The 14,993-nt window shown below is 51.9% G+C and overlaps 1 protein-coding gene across 2 annotated transcripts in view; it reads left to right on the top strand.

The window, feature by feature from the left end:
* The window catches only part of LOC105472559 (ribosomal RNA processing 1B), a 39,030-nt gene extending 34,069 nt beyond the window's left edge, over positions 1 to 4,961 (top strand). Inside the window, exons 15-16 of one of the 2 annotated variants that reach the window (XM_011725929.3) lie at positions 389 to 452; positions 2,102 to 4,961. In XM_011725929.3, coding sequence (XP_011724231.1) covers positions 389 to 452; positions 2,102 to 2,295 — 258 coding nt within the window. In that variant the 3' untranslated portion in view covers positions 2,296 to 4,961. The remainder of the gene's footprint in view (positions 1 to 388; positions 453 to 2,101) is intronic. The other variant, XM_011725930.2, reaches the window with a different exon arrangement.
* The last annotated feature ends 10,032 nt before the right edge of the window (positions 4,962 to 14,993 follow it).

Below are 14,993 nucleotides of genomic sequence, written 5' to 3' on the forward strand. Positions count from 1 at the left end.
TCATGGGTTCTCAGTGGTGAACTGTTTCTGGACAGTTCAGGCATCTTCACTGTTGCCTTTCTTCCCTGGATCGTAGAACCCTGTGGTGGTGATGAGGCTGTGACCGCAGCAGATGGGCCAAGAGTGCCAGCACCACTGACCCTGGGCTGGGGGAGGCGTGTGGGACACTGGGAAAGACAGAGGGCGGTCCTGGTGAAGCCGGACAGCAGGGTTGGTTTCAGTCTTGGCCGTGGTCCCTTTGGCCTCTCCCTATATGTGCCACTCAGTAAGCAGCAGTGTGGGCGACGTCCCCTCCAGGGCAGGTTCTCCAAAAAAACCTGACAGGGAAATTAAGTGCCTCTGTTGTACTTGCATTACTCCTTTTGTTCCTGTTATTTCTCTTCTGCAGCTAAACAAGACACCGTCCAGCTCCAAGAAAGTCACCTTCGGGCTGAACAGAAACATGACTGCAGGTAAGTGGGTTTTGCCGGCGGCAGGTTTCTCTGGAGCACAGCTGCGGCTCCTGGCGAGGCTCGCAGCCTGGTTCCACAGGCGCTGAGGAGAGAGCTGGGGTCCGAGCTCCTCACTGCCCATTTCTTTTTTTTTTTTTTTTTTTTTTTTTTTTTGAGACAGAGTCTCACCGCTCTGTCAACCAGGCTGCAGTGCAGTGGCAAGATCTTGGCTCACTGCAACCTCCGTCCCCCGCCGGGTTCAAGCGATTCTCCTGCCTCAGCCTGCCAGGTAGCTGGAATCACAGGCGCATGCCATCACGCCCAGCTAATTTTTGTCTTTTTCCACCATGTCGGCCGGGCTGGTCTCAAACTCCTGACCTCAGGTGATCCGCCTGCCTCAGCCTCCTAAAGAGCTGGGATTACAGACATCAGCCACCGAGCCCACCCCTCACTGCCCATTTCTGAGTCAGAAGGAAGCACCTGTGTGTCCCTCGTCCTCAAAGGGCTGTGAGTGGGGTGCCAATGGTGAGCGGGCAGCCAGTTGCCTGGGACCTCTTAAGAGAGGCTACCCGGAGAGACGTGATCCAAAAAGCCGTTCTCCCAAGTGTCTTTCTAAATACTGAAAGCCGTCCCACAGAGAGGCCATTTGAGATTGTAGTGGTCCATCAGCTGTAGCTGTCTCTCTGCGAAACTTCGGAACAACTTGCTTCCTGGGGGACGGAGAAGGGTAACCCCTATCTTGATACTTTTCATATCGGTGCCATCCATTCGAGTTGCTTTTACAAAGGAAACCAAAGTTTTAAAAAGTATTATAGGCCAGGCGCAGTGGCTCATGCCCGTAATCCTAGCACTTTGGGACGCCAAGGTGGGTGGATCACGAGGTCAGGAGTTCCAGACCAGCCTGGCCAACATGGTGAAACCCCATCTCTACTAAAAATATAAAAATTAGCTGGGCATAGTGGCAAGAGCCTGTAGTCCCAGCTACTCAAGAGGCTGAGGCAGGAGAATTGCTTGAACCCAGGAGACAGAGGTTGCAGTGAGCCGAGATCATGCCTCTGCACTCCGGCCTGGGTGACAGACTGGCTGAGACTCCGTCATCGCAAAAAAAAAAAAAAGTATTATAACGAGTTTAGGACCTGACTCTTGTTGGGAACTGCAAATAATTGTGCGTGTGTGTATGTGTGAGTGTGTGTACATGTGCCAGTATGTGTGTGTGTGCGTGTGCATGCACAAGTGTGTGAGCGTGTATGTTTAGGGAAAAGAGACTCTCAGAGAGCCTGAGGAGCTCACCTAGCCTTTACAACTGGATGAGCAGGACGAATCCTGCAGCTCCACATAGCACAGATTCGTCCCAGACTCAAATGCCTAGTTCACTCATTGTCCGAAACACCCCCACCCTCAACGTTCACCCTTCCAGGAGCCACCCTACCAGCAGCTCCGCTTGGTCTGTACAGGCGGCCTTGGGAGGGTGAGTTGAGGCAGGGGACATGGCCTCACCGCCCTCCTTCCCTCAGAAGGCTCCCAGGCCTGCTGTCTGCAGGGCCTTGAGATGGCCCTGCTTCGTCCTAGCAAATGGGCAGGGTTGGCACCCAGGCAGGACACTGTCCGAGCTGTCGGAGGGACAGCTGTTGGACCTGCTTAACATGGGGCCTTGCTCTCATTTGGGACAGAATTCAAGAAGACAGACAAGAGTATCTTGGTCAGTCCCACGGGCCCTTCCCGAGTGGCCTTCGACCCTGAGCAGAGGCCCCTCCACGGGGTGCTGAAGACCCCCGCCAGCTCGCCCGCCAGCTCGCCCCTGGTGGCCAAGAAGCCCCTGACCGCCCCAGCGAGGAGACGGCCCAGGGCTGTGGATTTCTTCTGAGGGGCAGCAGAGCCCCTTGTAAAAGACTGCTTTTGTACAGAGTACGCTATAAATTATACCTTTCCGAATGTGGGGCCTTTTTTATGATTTTCTACGTTCCCGTAAGTTGTGTGCACGAGGTTCTGAACGTGCCCGCGGGCTGCTGCGTCCTGGCCCCTCTGTAGCGGCTGCGGGCGTCTTGGTTGAATCTTTTGCTACAAACCATGTTTGTGTTCGAGCTCTCCAGGATGTTACATTTTTGGGTAACCTCAGTGATTCCCGTTGGTGTGGGAAGTGAGACCCTCCCTGAAGCTGAGGAGAGCACGTTGGTCGGAACTTTAAATCAGTCAGTGCTGTTGGTACATGAGAGGTGGAATTGCACTTCCTGTTGAGCTCCCAGTTCTGCGGAATTTGGTCCTCATTCCTGTATTTGCTGTACTAAGTTGGTTTCTGTTAGTCTGAACAATCTGTTTTCTTTTCAAAGCATGTGGGGCTTGATTGCCATGTTCTGTGGGTGTTCGGCAGGTTACCGATGGGAAGATTCTTGTCACAGAATCAGCAATACCATAGTTTTTCTACATGTGCTCAGCTGGGGGTGTGGACAGGTAGGGGTGAGGAAAGAAGAGGCTCTGTGTTCGGGGGGCTTTTTCTTCTCCTCCCCGCTACCGGGTTTCCCTCCCTGTTTTCCTACCTCTACGGCAAGCCCAAAGTGTCTTCTCGGGAGGCCAGCGCAGCCCCCAGCTCTTACCCAGGACCCCGCCCCGTGCTGAGCCCTCTGCTGAGGTCCTCGCGTGGAGCACACTCATTCCTCCAAGCCCTTGCGTCTCTCTCTCTCTCCGTCCACGTTCCAGCCGAGTCACTGCCTGACCGGCTCCAGGGCAGCTCCCCGTCTTCCCTGGAGGCTGCCGTGCGTATCTGGAGCCTGCGCTCCCGCTCCGCGACCTTTCCTCTCAAACGCGGAAGCGAGCACTTAAGAGTTTAGACAATTCTCCTGTAAGTTCGTGACAAACACGGGCGGAAGGCACTCAGGCTTTCGTTGGGGAAACAGAAATGAGGCCTTCTTTTGAGCAGCGATTGCTCGATCTGTTTGAGAAAGCGTCTGACCTGGGCCTGAGAGCTGGAGAAGCTGCAGATTCAGAGTGAGCGGCTGCGGAGGAGAGCCGCCAAGGCTGCGCGCCTTCTCCATGCTCCCGCCTGCGCAGCAAGAGGGCACGGGCGCACGGTTTGGGCTGGCATGCTGCTCTCCCAGCCAGCCGCGCTCTGCTCAGGCCTGGAGGTGAAAGCCGCCTGCCTCCCGTTATGCGCCCCATACAGGAGCCCCGGTTTTTCACCAAAAGCCGGCCAGTCCCCTTCACTGCTGCCTCCCAGCAGAGGGCCCCAGGTTCTCCAAGGTCCCATCTATGGCTTTGGACAACATGGCTTCAGTCCCTGGGGTTGCAGAGCTGCATTGGGTTTACCTCGGTCTCATTCGCTCACGGAGCCAAGGGCGGGTTTCACCTGGGAACATCAGACTGACTTGCTGGCGTCAAGAGCAGTTGACTCACTGATGAAGGCCCTGGTGAGAAGAAAGCGCTCACTCTGTTCTTCGCCTACTCTGTAATCGTTTTGTCATGATGAGCCATGAAAAAATTAATTAACTTGTGCTGTTAAATCGTCACTGTAATGAGGTCTTACGTACGACATACCTGTGGTGGCTGCATGGTTTAATAGCTGCATTGGATAGGATCCTCACGTCACATTCAGAACCAAAACTGACACAGTGAAACAATTAAGGTGAGCACATATTTTTAACTTTTCTTTTTTTTTTTTTTTTTTTTTTTTAGTTTCATTCCTCCTAGAATATTTTTCTAACAATTTTTATTTCAGCTTTAAAGATGGGTCATATAGCCAAAGGGGCCATATGATCCAACATTGCTGAGATGTCTTAAGACATTCTAAGGCAAAACTGGCACATTTGTTCTGCAGACTGTTGCAGGAATGTTTCTTCCTAGCATTTCTATATTATCTGTCCATTCTGAGGAGCCAGTGAATGCCCCATAAACGCACCTCCTGTCAAAACCACGCCTGAGAGGTCCGGGCTGGGAGTGACAGGGTGCTTGGATTCTGTTGGTCCTTCTCTCATTCTCCGAACTTACTCCTTTTTATGGGTAAGTCAACTAGGTTTACAGTCCCTTATTTTTAATGCCGAAGTTTTGACAGCAGGAAGAAAACAATTTTTTAAAAATTCTCATTACATAGACACACAAGAATATGTCACATAAAGAAAATGTGTTTAGAATACCAGTTTTCTATTTAAGCATGATATTTTCCTAAGTAAAATTGCCAAGTGGACTTGGAAGTCCAGAAAAGAAAATAATTTAAATTAATGCTGGTGATCTTAATAATATTTTGTAAAATGGTGCCTCCCCCTTCTCCATGGTCTGGTCAGTTTTGCAAGTTTGTTGTTCTTTCTAATTTTGACTGAACTGAAAGCACAAAGAAGACTGCACAGAAAATCTGGAAACAGTTGCAAGTGTTGGGAGGACGATAAAATCGAGCTGTCTTTTAACTTTTGTATGTGTTTTCTCCGAATTTGCTGGACTGTGCTGGCAAGGGCTTTGTTTACGATCACATTGGACTAGTGTCTGCAGGGTTTGTCAGTACTCGTCAAAGCCAAGTCCAATTAAAAAAAAGTCTTTGCCCTCCAATTTGTGTTTGATGGTGACTTTCAGCATGCGCCAGAAACAGGCCTCTGGGAGCTGTTCCAGAGCGGCAGAGTTCGGAAGGTGTTGGTCGGGTTTGAAAACAAGACTCTGGGTACCATTGTCTTCATCACTATCTGCTGCTGCCAGAGTCGGTGGGGCACTGCTCGGCGGATCTTCTCTGAGTGCTTGAAGAAGGCCTGACTGCGCACACATGCTCATCATTGTGTCTAAAACATCACCCACAGGCCTGCGCTTATGACGAGGAGTGGAGAAGTGCCAGTGTCCTGGGTGGAGATCCCCCACTGCAGCCCGGAAACTGAGGAGGGCACAGGGGGCTACAGCCAGGGTGAGGCGGGCACAGGGGGGCTGCAGCCAGGGTGAGGTGGGCACAGGGGGGCTGCAGCCAGGGTGAGGTGGGCACGGGTGACTGCAGCTAGGGTGATGCGGGCATAGGAGGCTGCAGTTAGGGTGAGGCGGGCAGGGGGGGGCTGGTACCCAGCACACTGCCTGTTCCAGCTAGGGTGAGGCGGGCACGGGGGGGCTGGTACCCAGCACACAGCCTGTTCTGGGTGTTGGCAGTGGGTGTGGTCAGTGTCGGGCAAGCAGAGTACAGGCATGGTGCAGTCTTTATAGGCACACGTTCCCTGAAACAACTTTTCCACCTGTACTTTGGATCCCAGACAAGTCCACACACTGAACAAGCAAGCAAACAAAAACAACCCCTGGGCCGGGCGCGGCAGCTCACGCCAGTAATCTCAGCACTTTGGAAGGCCTAGGTGGGCAAGTCGCTTGAGTCCAGGAGTTTGAGACCAGCCTGGGCGACATGGCAAAACCCTGTCTCTACATTTAAAAAAAAATACAAATAACCAGGCGTGGTGGCGTGCACCTAGAGTCCCCGCTACTTAGGGGGCTGAGGCAGGAGGATTGCTTGACCCTGGGAGGTCAAGGCTTCAGTGAGCTATGATTATACCACTGCACTCCAGCCTGGGTGACAAAATGAGACCCTGTCTTTAAAAAAGAAAAAAGAAAAAAACCCTAGGGAAAGAAGGAAATCTGTTGTATTATTAAAAATGTCCAGTTTTCAACAAAGTTAAGACATTCAGGGAAACAAAAGAGTGTCACATACACAAAGAGCAGCAGAGAGGCAATAGACACTGGCTTGGAGGGTGCCCAGGCGCCGGTCTTAGCAGACGGACTTACAAGGAGCAGAGGCAATAGATACTGGCTTGGAGGGCGCCCGGGTGCCGGTCTTAGCAGACTTACAAGGAGCAGAAAGGCAATAGACACTGGCTTGGAGGGTGCCCAGGTGCCAATCTTAGTAGACAAACTTCAAACAGCCATTATTAATATGTTCACATCACTGATGGAAATCATATTTAAAGAAATACAAGATGAGGTCGGGCGCGGTGGCTCACGCCTGTAATCCCTGCACTTTGGGAGGACAAGGCAGGTGGATCACTTGAGGTCAGGAGTTCAACACCAGCCTGGCCAACATGATGAAACCCCGTCTCTACTAAAAATACAAAAATTGGCCGGGCACGGTGGCTCAAGCCTGTAATCCCAGCACTTTGGGAGGCCGAGACGGGTGGATCATGAGGTCAGGAGATCGAGACCATCCTGGCTAACATGGTGAAACCCCGTCTCTACTAAGAAATACAAAAAACTAGCCGGGCGAGGTGGCGGGCGCCTGTCGTCCCAGCTACTTGGGAGGCTGAGGCAGGAGAATGGCGTGAACCCGGGAGGCGGAGCTTGCAGTGAGCTGAGATCCGGCCACTGCACTCCAGCCTGGGAGACAGAGCCAGACTCCGTCTCAAAAAAAAAAAATTAATAAAAATAAAAAATAAATAAATAAATAAAATAAAAATACAAAAATTAGCCAGGGAGGCTGAGGCAGGAAAATCACGTGAACCTGGGAGGCAGAGGTTACAGTGAGCTGAGATTGCACCACTGCATTCCAGCCTGGGCAACAAGAGCAAAACTCCCGTCTCAAAAATAAAAATAAATGAAAGATAATATGATGACAGTGTCTCATCAAATAATACCAATAGGTATTTTTAAAAAGAACCAAATAGAGATATAGATGTTAAAAAGCACAGTAAGAGAAACCAAAACTTCACTAGACTTGAGTCCCTCTAGTGAAGTTTAAATTTAAACTGTACATTTGAGGGAGTAGAAGAAAGAATCAGCAAACTTGTAGATTAATAGAAATTATGTGATTTGAAAAAAAATTTTCTTGATGAACAGAGCCTCAGAAATGCAGGATCGCCAAATGCCCCAGCGTGCACACTGCAGGAGAAAAAATACTCAATGGCCAAAAACTTGCCAGCTTTAAGTTTATCTTCCTTGGAGCGTGTGGAGTTTCTTAGATGTGTACACTGATCAAAAACGGCACACATCTAAGTAACTCCACACCCTCCAACACCCAAACACAGCTGAAATGATGACACCCAAAATGTTGAAAGACAAAACCTCAAAGCAGCCAGAGAAGAAGGACTCATCATCACACACAAGAGAACCCCAGTAAGATTAAGATTTTTTTTAAACCTGATTCAAGTATTTTTTCTGACTTCGCATCAGAAAAAAAAAAAAAAAGGCTGAAGGCGGGGATGAGATACTCAAAATGCTGAAAGAAAAAAGCCAAGAACCTTTCTTAAATTGAAGTGAAATTCAAATAACTTTTTTTAATTTATTTTCTGAGACAGCCTTTGTCACGCAGGCTGGAGTGAGGTGGTATGATCTCGGCTTACTGCAACTTCCACCTCCCAGGTTCAAGCAATTCTCGTGCCTTGGCCTCCCAAGAAGCTGAGATTGCAGGCATGTGCCACTACGCCCAGCTAATTTTTGTATTTTTAGTAGAGACGGGGTTTTGCCATGTTGGCCAGGCTGGTCTCAAACTCCTGGCCTCAAGTGATCTGCCCGCCTCAGCCTCCCAAAGTGCTGGGGTTACAGGCGTGAGCTGCCATGCCCAGTGGCATAATCATTGTTTAAAGTGTACAGTTTAGTGGCATTTAGTGTTGGGAAAAGGGCCTGTAGGGTTCCTATATAAACTGGCCATAAAAATATGGGACAATAAGTTGTGGAAAGCCACAAGAGGCCTCTGAGGAGGAAAGCCTCCTAGTTGCCATCATGTTCCCATGCTCAGAGCGAGACCCGCTCGCTCTCTCTCTTTTTTTTTTTTTTTTTTTTTTTTTTTTTTTTTTTTTTTTTGAGACGGAGTCTTGCTCTGTCACCCAGGCTGGAGTGCAGTGGCCGGATCTCAGCTCACTGCAAGCTCCTCCTCCCGGGTTCACGCCATTCTCCTGCCTCAGCCTCTCCAGTAGCTGGGACTACAGGCACCCGCCACTTCGCCCAGCTAGTTTTTTGTATTTTTTAGTAGAGACGGGGTTTCACCGTGTTAGCCAGGATGGTCTCGATCTCCTGACCTCATGATCCGCCCGTCTCGGCCTCCCAAAGTGCTGGGATTACAGGCTTGAGCCACCGCGCCCGGCCGCAAGACCCGCTCTCTTATCTGTAAACACGGTGTTCAAGGAGAAAGCGCTGGAATGTGGACAGACGTGCAGGCTCCTGGTTAAGCCGAGCCGCTCCCACTAGCTACTCTCTGATAAGTTAAAGATACGCTGTTTGAGCACAAAGGAGATTCCTTTAAACCACTATTGCTATAGATTACGCCTGTGACATACCGTTTCGCCCTGAACATCTGCTTCTTAGATCTAAGTGATTGTACTCAATAAATAGCATGGACACCAGAGCTCGGTGCCTTTCACAGCCTCCATTTTGCAACTGGCCCCCTGGCTCCCACCTTTATGAACTCTTAACCTGTCTTTTCTCATTCTTTTGTTGCCACTGGACTTCAGGTACCCTACGGGTGGTCTTGAGGCTGGTCCCCAACATTTAGTATATTCACAGTGTTATGAGACCACACCTCCATCTACGGCAGGCATTTCATCACCCCAAGAGAAGGCCTGCACTTACTGAGCAGTCAGCCCTGCTCCCCTTCCCGCCAGCACCTGGCAGCCAGGCACTTTGTGTTTCTAAATATTTCAGGAGTGTGGACTCGTGCTCTGTGTGGATTAATGTTTGGCCAAACACGCCCCTGCCCTCCCGGTGTAAGGATGTCCCTCAGGTTCCTGAGAGACTGGGCTGACAGAGGATGTGCATGTTTCGTTTTAGAAGGTCCCGTTCCCGGCCAAGTGCGGTGGCTCACGCCTGTCATCCCAGCACTTTGGGAGGCCGAGGTGAGCAGATCACAAGATCAGGAGATCAAGACCATCCTGGCCAACATGTTGAAACCCGTCTCTACTAAAAATACAAAAATTAGCTCGCCGTGGTGGCACGTGCCTATAGCCCCAGCTACTCAGGAGGCTGAGGTGGGAGGATCACTTGAGCCCAGGAGGTTAAGGCTGCAGCGAGCCATGACTGCACCACTGCACTCCAGCCTGGGCGACACAGCGAGACCCTGTCTCAAAGGAAAAAATTTTAAAAATGTATGGACAACATGGCATTGTCCTCAAACACTCCAGCCTGCATTACCAGGTGACATTCCTCTCTGTAACTACATCACCATGGTTATAGGAAACCAACTTAGATCAAGGACATCATCACACAAGTTCATGTTCAAATTTCCCCCTAGTTGTTCTCAAAACATTTTTCCTCACCAGGAAATAACCAAGGATGTGCAGTGATTCTTGTCTAAAGCTTCTCTTCCAGAGCGTCTGCCCCTCATTTCTTCTAATATTGTATTCTTGAAAAGTGTGTCTCACTTTGACCCCACAGCCCAGTGGGTTACCTCTGATGGCACTGGGGATGGTCTAGCAGGGTTGTGGCCTGTCCACTCTGTCACAGGGACCCCTGTGTGGGAAGTCCTGGATATCCGACGCCCCTGACAGGTGCTCAGCCAGGTGATTGACAGCCTGGTTGCTATGACAACTCCAACCTCAGCTTTCCAGCTTTCTCTGGGAAGGGATAACCCCCCGGCCCAGCCTCAGGACCCAAATCCAGAGCTCACAGGCTGGTTCCCCTGACTGGGGCCTAGTGCAGCTCAGGGCAGCACACGGGCTGGCGTCTTCCTGTGTGTCCAGGCGGGCAGCCTGAGGCGGCCTGTTCTCACCCAGCCAGGGTGCTGAGCTGGCACCGTGGGGACACAGCAGACTCCAAGAAGACATCGTCTTCTCCCCAGAGCTCCTGCTTCTTCGCAAGCGCACATTGTCATCTAACTTTAGTCTCTACGCTGTGGATCTACCTAGGACCCCAGAGATCAACAAATTCCAGGGTTAGCACAGCAGGCAGCAGACACATGGCTGGTTTGTGCAGCGCCTGAGAATAAACTATTATTGTACCACCTCCCCAGCTCCATACCCCTTTTCTACAAATGACACATGAGCCAAGCCAAAGTTTTGTTTAAAAACATGACGCTGAATGCAGAAACATGACTGGATTTAGGTTTGTTTTCCGAGCCTACAAAGCCTGCAGGAACCAGGACATTGCTGCTGCCTCTGAATGTTCCATTCCTGCTTTGAAGTTCCCAGGGAGTCTGGAAAGGAGGGGCTGCCTGCAAAGCTGGAGAACGCCCACCCCCCGTGCCCCGACCAGCACGCACGTGCACACTCACATGCGTCAGCTGCAGCCGGCCGGGCGCAGTGGCTCCTCCTGCAATCCCAGCACTCTGGGAGGCTGAGGAGGGCGGATCGCTTGAGCTCAGAAGTTCTAGACCAGCCTGGGCAACATGGTGAAACCCCTACTCTACCAAAAATAACAAAAAATTAGCTGGGCGTGGTGGTGCGCACCTGTAGTCCCAGCTCCTCGGGAAGCTAAGGCGGGAGGATTGCTTGAGCCCAGCAGGCAGAGGTTGCAGTGAGCCAAGATCACACCACTACACTCCAGCCTGGGTGACAGACCAAGACCCTATCTCATAAAATAAAAAAAACCCAAAAATGCACAAACAGCTGCAGCCAGGTGAGGGCCCCATCCTCGGACGCACCCACACACTGACTCACTGAAGGTGGGTGAAGATCAAGGAGTCCCAGGTACTCCTTTGATAAACATGCTTGGCACCCCCACTGAGTGCCCAGGCAATGCCAGGCACTGGGATACAGGCCAGAAAGATAACAGGGACTGCTTGGAGTCCAGGGACCAGAGAGGAGATGAGATGGAGGAACCCGCAACACCATGCAAGCCACAGCTGTCATTTTCGATTTCCTTGCACACTTTTTGTTTTGTTTTTGAGACTGAGTCTTGCTCTGTTGCCAGGCTGGAGTGCAGTGGTGCGATCTCGGCTCACTGCAACCTCTGCCTCCCAGGTTCCAGCGATCCCCCTGCCTCAGCCTCCTGAGTAGCTGGGATTACAGGTGCATACCACCACACCCGGCTAATTTTTGTGTGTGTGTTTTAGTAGAGACGGGGTTTCACCATGTTGGCCAAGATAGTCTCGATCTCCTGACCTCGTGATGCACCCGCCTTGGCTTCCCAAAGTGCTAGGATTACAGGCGTGAGCCACTGCACCCAGCTGTAGACACGTTTTTTTTAAAAGAGAAAAAGAGGCCAGGCGCGGTGGCTCAAGCCTGTAATCCCAGCACTTTGGGAGGCCGAGACGGGCGGATCATGAGGTCAGGAGATCGAGACCATCCTGGCTAATATGGTGAAACCCCATCTCTACTAAAAAATACAAAAAACTAGCCGGGCGAGGTGGCGGGCACCTGTAGTCCCAGCTACTCGGGAGGCTAAGGCAGGAGAATGGCGTAAACCTGGGAGGCTGAGCTTGCAGTGAGCCGAGATCCGGCCACTGCACTCCAGCTTGGGCGACAGAGCGAGACTCCATCTCAAAAAAAAGAAAAAACTGTCAGTCTTTTTAAATAATTTCCAAAATATAATTTCAACATGTAATTAATATGAAAAAGTATTGAGATATTTTTCAGGCTTTTGTTCTGTAGTAAGTTTCCAAAACCAGGCGTGTATGCTGATGGCCCACGTCGCCTGGCACTCTGGAGTCCCATGTGGTTGCAGCTATGATATTAGCCATGGCAATTCTACAGCTGAGAGGAAGTATGTCCAGAGAACAAGTTGGGGTGGGGATCTCAGTAGAGGGAACCGCACCTGAGTGAGGCACAGAGGAGGGAACAGCCAGTGCAGCCAGGGTGCAGGTGGGCCAGCCAGGGAGGGCTGTGGGGGCCGTGGGGAGGGTTTGGGCTTTGTCCTGTGCACACTTCAGGAGCCACTGGAGGGCACCCACCAGGCAGCAGGGGCAGGAAGGGTCAGAGGCCAAGACCGACCAGAGGCGGGAGGGCAGCGGGCCCAGGGCCCACACCTGAGCTCAGCGGGCAGGAGTGGAGGAGGATGGGCTTCTGGTTGATGTGGGGAGGGCCCAGGGAGAATGGGGAAAAGAACACAGGGAGGCTTCCAGAGTGTGTCGGCCTCTCTCCACCTCGTTTTCTGACCCACGTCATCTCCAAGGGCACATTTTCCTTCTGAGAAGAGCTGGGAAGTCAGTCAGGACCTCTGTCCTCACCTCCACTAACTTGGCCCTTGCAGGCGTCCCAGGCTTCCAGGGCCAGCCCCCTGGGGTTTGGCACACTGCAGCCTCTGACTTTCTCTCCACTGCTTCTTCAGAGCACACGCCAGAAGAGACATTGCCTCCACGGCCAACACGCCGCCGCTGCCCAGCAGGCAGCTGTCTCAGGAGGACAGGCCCGGCTGCAGGAAAGGGCAGCCCCGGGTTTCTGGTGGGGGCTGAGGCAGGGAGGCCAGCCCTACCTGGGGGCTGGAGGTGGCATTGACTGGGGGTGTGGGGGGGGTCCGCAGACGGCAGCTGAAGCCCCTTCTCTGCAGATTATGCTGCTGCAATTCCCTTTTAGGCAGTAGAGTCTGGGTGGAGAGAACGGTGAGTCACCTGCGTCTTGTTGTGATTCAGTCCCCGTGTTTTCCCCGAGGGCCCTGTGCAGGCGTTTTGTTCCTAGGACTCGGTGCCTTTCTGAACCCAGTCTAAAAATTGCTGCAGCTCTTTCTGGCGTTAGCCACTGCCTGGTGACTAAGCCTTCAGTCTGTCAATCTTTAAATCCTATCATTATTTCTCCACCCAGGTTTTTAAGAATAAAAGTTGAAAATGTACTGAACTGACAGCTACCGGATTTGATTCCTACTCGATTCGTACCTTCCGCGAGTGGCCCTGATCGCCACCGCAGCGCCACGTCCTGGCAAATCGTTCACGCCGACCTTGAGCACTCAGGAGAGGCGCAGCCCTGACGCTCAGCCCCGCCCCATCACGGGCTCCCTGCTGGTGAAAGGAAGCATTGCTTCTGTTCCCCACAAGCAACTGCAGGCAGTGCTATTTATTTTTAACACAGTGGAGTAGGCAACTTTATCTTCAATGATTATGTGCTGAAATCTGCTGATGAAAACGCTGTAAGATGGGCATGTGCTGAAATCTGCTGATGAAAACGCTGTAAGATGGGCATGGGCAGGGGTGGCAGCCAGGTGTGTGCTGTGTGATAGCTTTTTCTGAACCTGCTGGACAAAGTCCCCACTCTGCCTGCTCAGTCCCAGTCACAGCCCCACCTCCCCCGGGCTTATCTTCAGTTCCCCAAACCTCCACGCTGTTGACCCGCTCCTTGGCCTCTTTGTGAGGACCCTTCAGCCAGAAGGCCTTTCCCCCTTCCCCCCTTCCCCCTTCCTGCCCAGCTCTGGCCCTGGAAGGGCCCCCAGACCTGCCACGTGGAGGCCGTTAGAGGCCGAATGTCTGAGGCCTCCAAATGCTTGTGTCGAAACCTAATCCCCAGAGGGATGGTATTTGGCGATGGAGTTTCCCAGAAGTGGCTTGATTTGTGCTGGTACAGTCACGATTTGTGCTGGCTGCTATAGCAAGTACAGTCACGGTTTGTGCTGGTACAGTCACGGTTTGTGCTGGCTGCTATAGCAAGCACAGTCACGGTTGCCTAGTGAGGAGACCTGAGAAATGCACCCTCGGGCGATATTACTGTCGTGCTGACATCACAGAGTGCACTCACACAAACCTGGCTGGCACAGTCCGCGACACACTTGGGCCCCGTGCTGTAACCTGCTTCTCCCAGGCTACACACCTGCAGAGCATGTCACTGCACCAAAAACTGTGGGCCGCTGTGACACAGCGGTGGGCCCTTGTGTATCTAAATACGAAAAAGGTGTAAAAAATAAAGTGCCGGCCGGGCGCAGTGGCTCAAGCCTGTAATCCCAGCACTTTGGGAGGCCGAGACGGGCGGATCACGAGGTCAGGAGATCGAGACCATCCTGGCGAACACAGTGAAACCCCATCTCTACTAAAAAAATACAAAAAACTAGCCGGGCGAGGTGGCGGGCGCCTGTAGTCCCAGCTACTCAGGAGGCTGAGGCAGGAGAATGGCGTAAACCCAGGAGGCGGAGCTTGCAGTGAGCTGAGATCTGGCCACTGCACTCCAGCCTGGGCGGCAGAGCAAGACTCCGTCTCAACAACAACAAAAAAATAAAAATAAAAAAATAAAGTGCCGGCCAGGCACAGTGGCTCACACTGTAATCCCAACACTTTGGGAGGCCAAGGTGGGCGGATCACAAGGTCAAGAGTTCGAGACCAGCCTGGCCAACATGGTGAAACCCCGTCTCTACTAAAAATACAAAAATTAGCTGGGCATGGTGGCGCACGCCTGTAATCCCAGCTACTGAGGCTGAGGCAGGAGAATCACTTGAACCTGGAAGGCGGAGGTTGCAGTGAGCCAAGATCACACTACTGCACTCCAGCCTGGGCAACAGAGTGAGACTCTGTCTCAAAAAAAGAGAGAGAGAAATAAAATGTTCTTCAACAAACAAAAACTCACTCAGGGAATTTGTTATCAGTAGACCAACCTTGTAAGAAATGTTAAAAGGAGGCCGGGCGCGGTGGCTCACGCCTGTAATCCCAGCACTATTGGGAGGCCGAGGTGGGTGGATCACCTGAGGTCGGGAGTTCAAGACCAGCCTGACCAACGTGGAGAAACGCCGTCTCTACTAAAAATACAAAATTAGCCAGGCATGGTGGTGCATGCCTGTAATCCTAGC

This window comes from Macaca nemestrina, chromosome 4 (genome assembly GCF_043159975.1).
Source record: "Macaca nemestrina isolate mMacNem1 chromosome 4, mMacNem.hap1, whole genome shotgun sequence".
Taxonomy (NCBI): domain Eukaryota; kingdom Metazoa; phylum Chordata; class Mammalia; order Primates; family Cercopithecidae; genus Macaca; species Macaca nemestrina.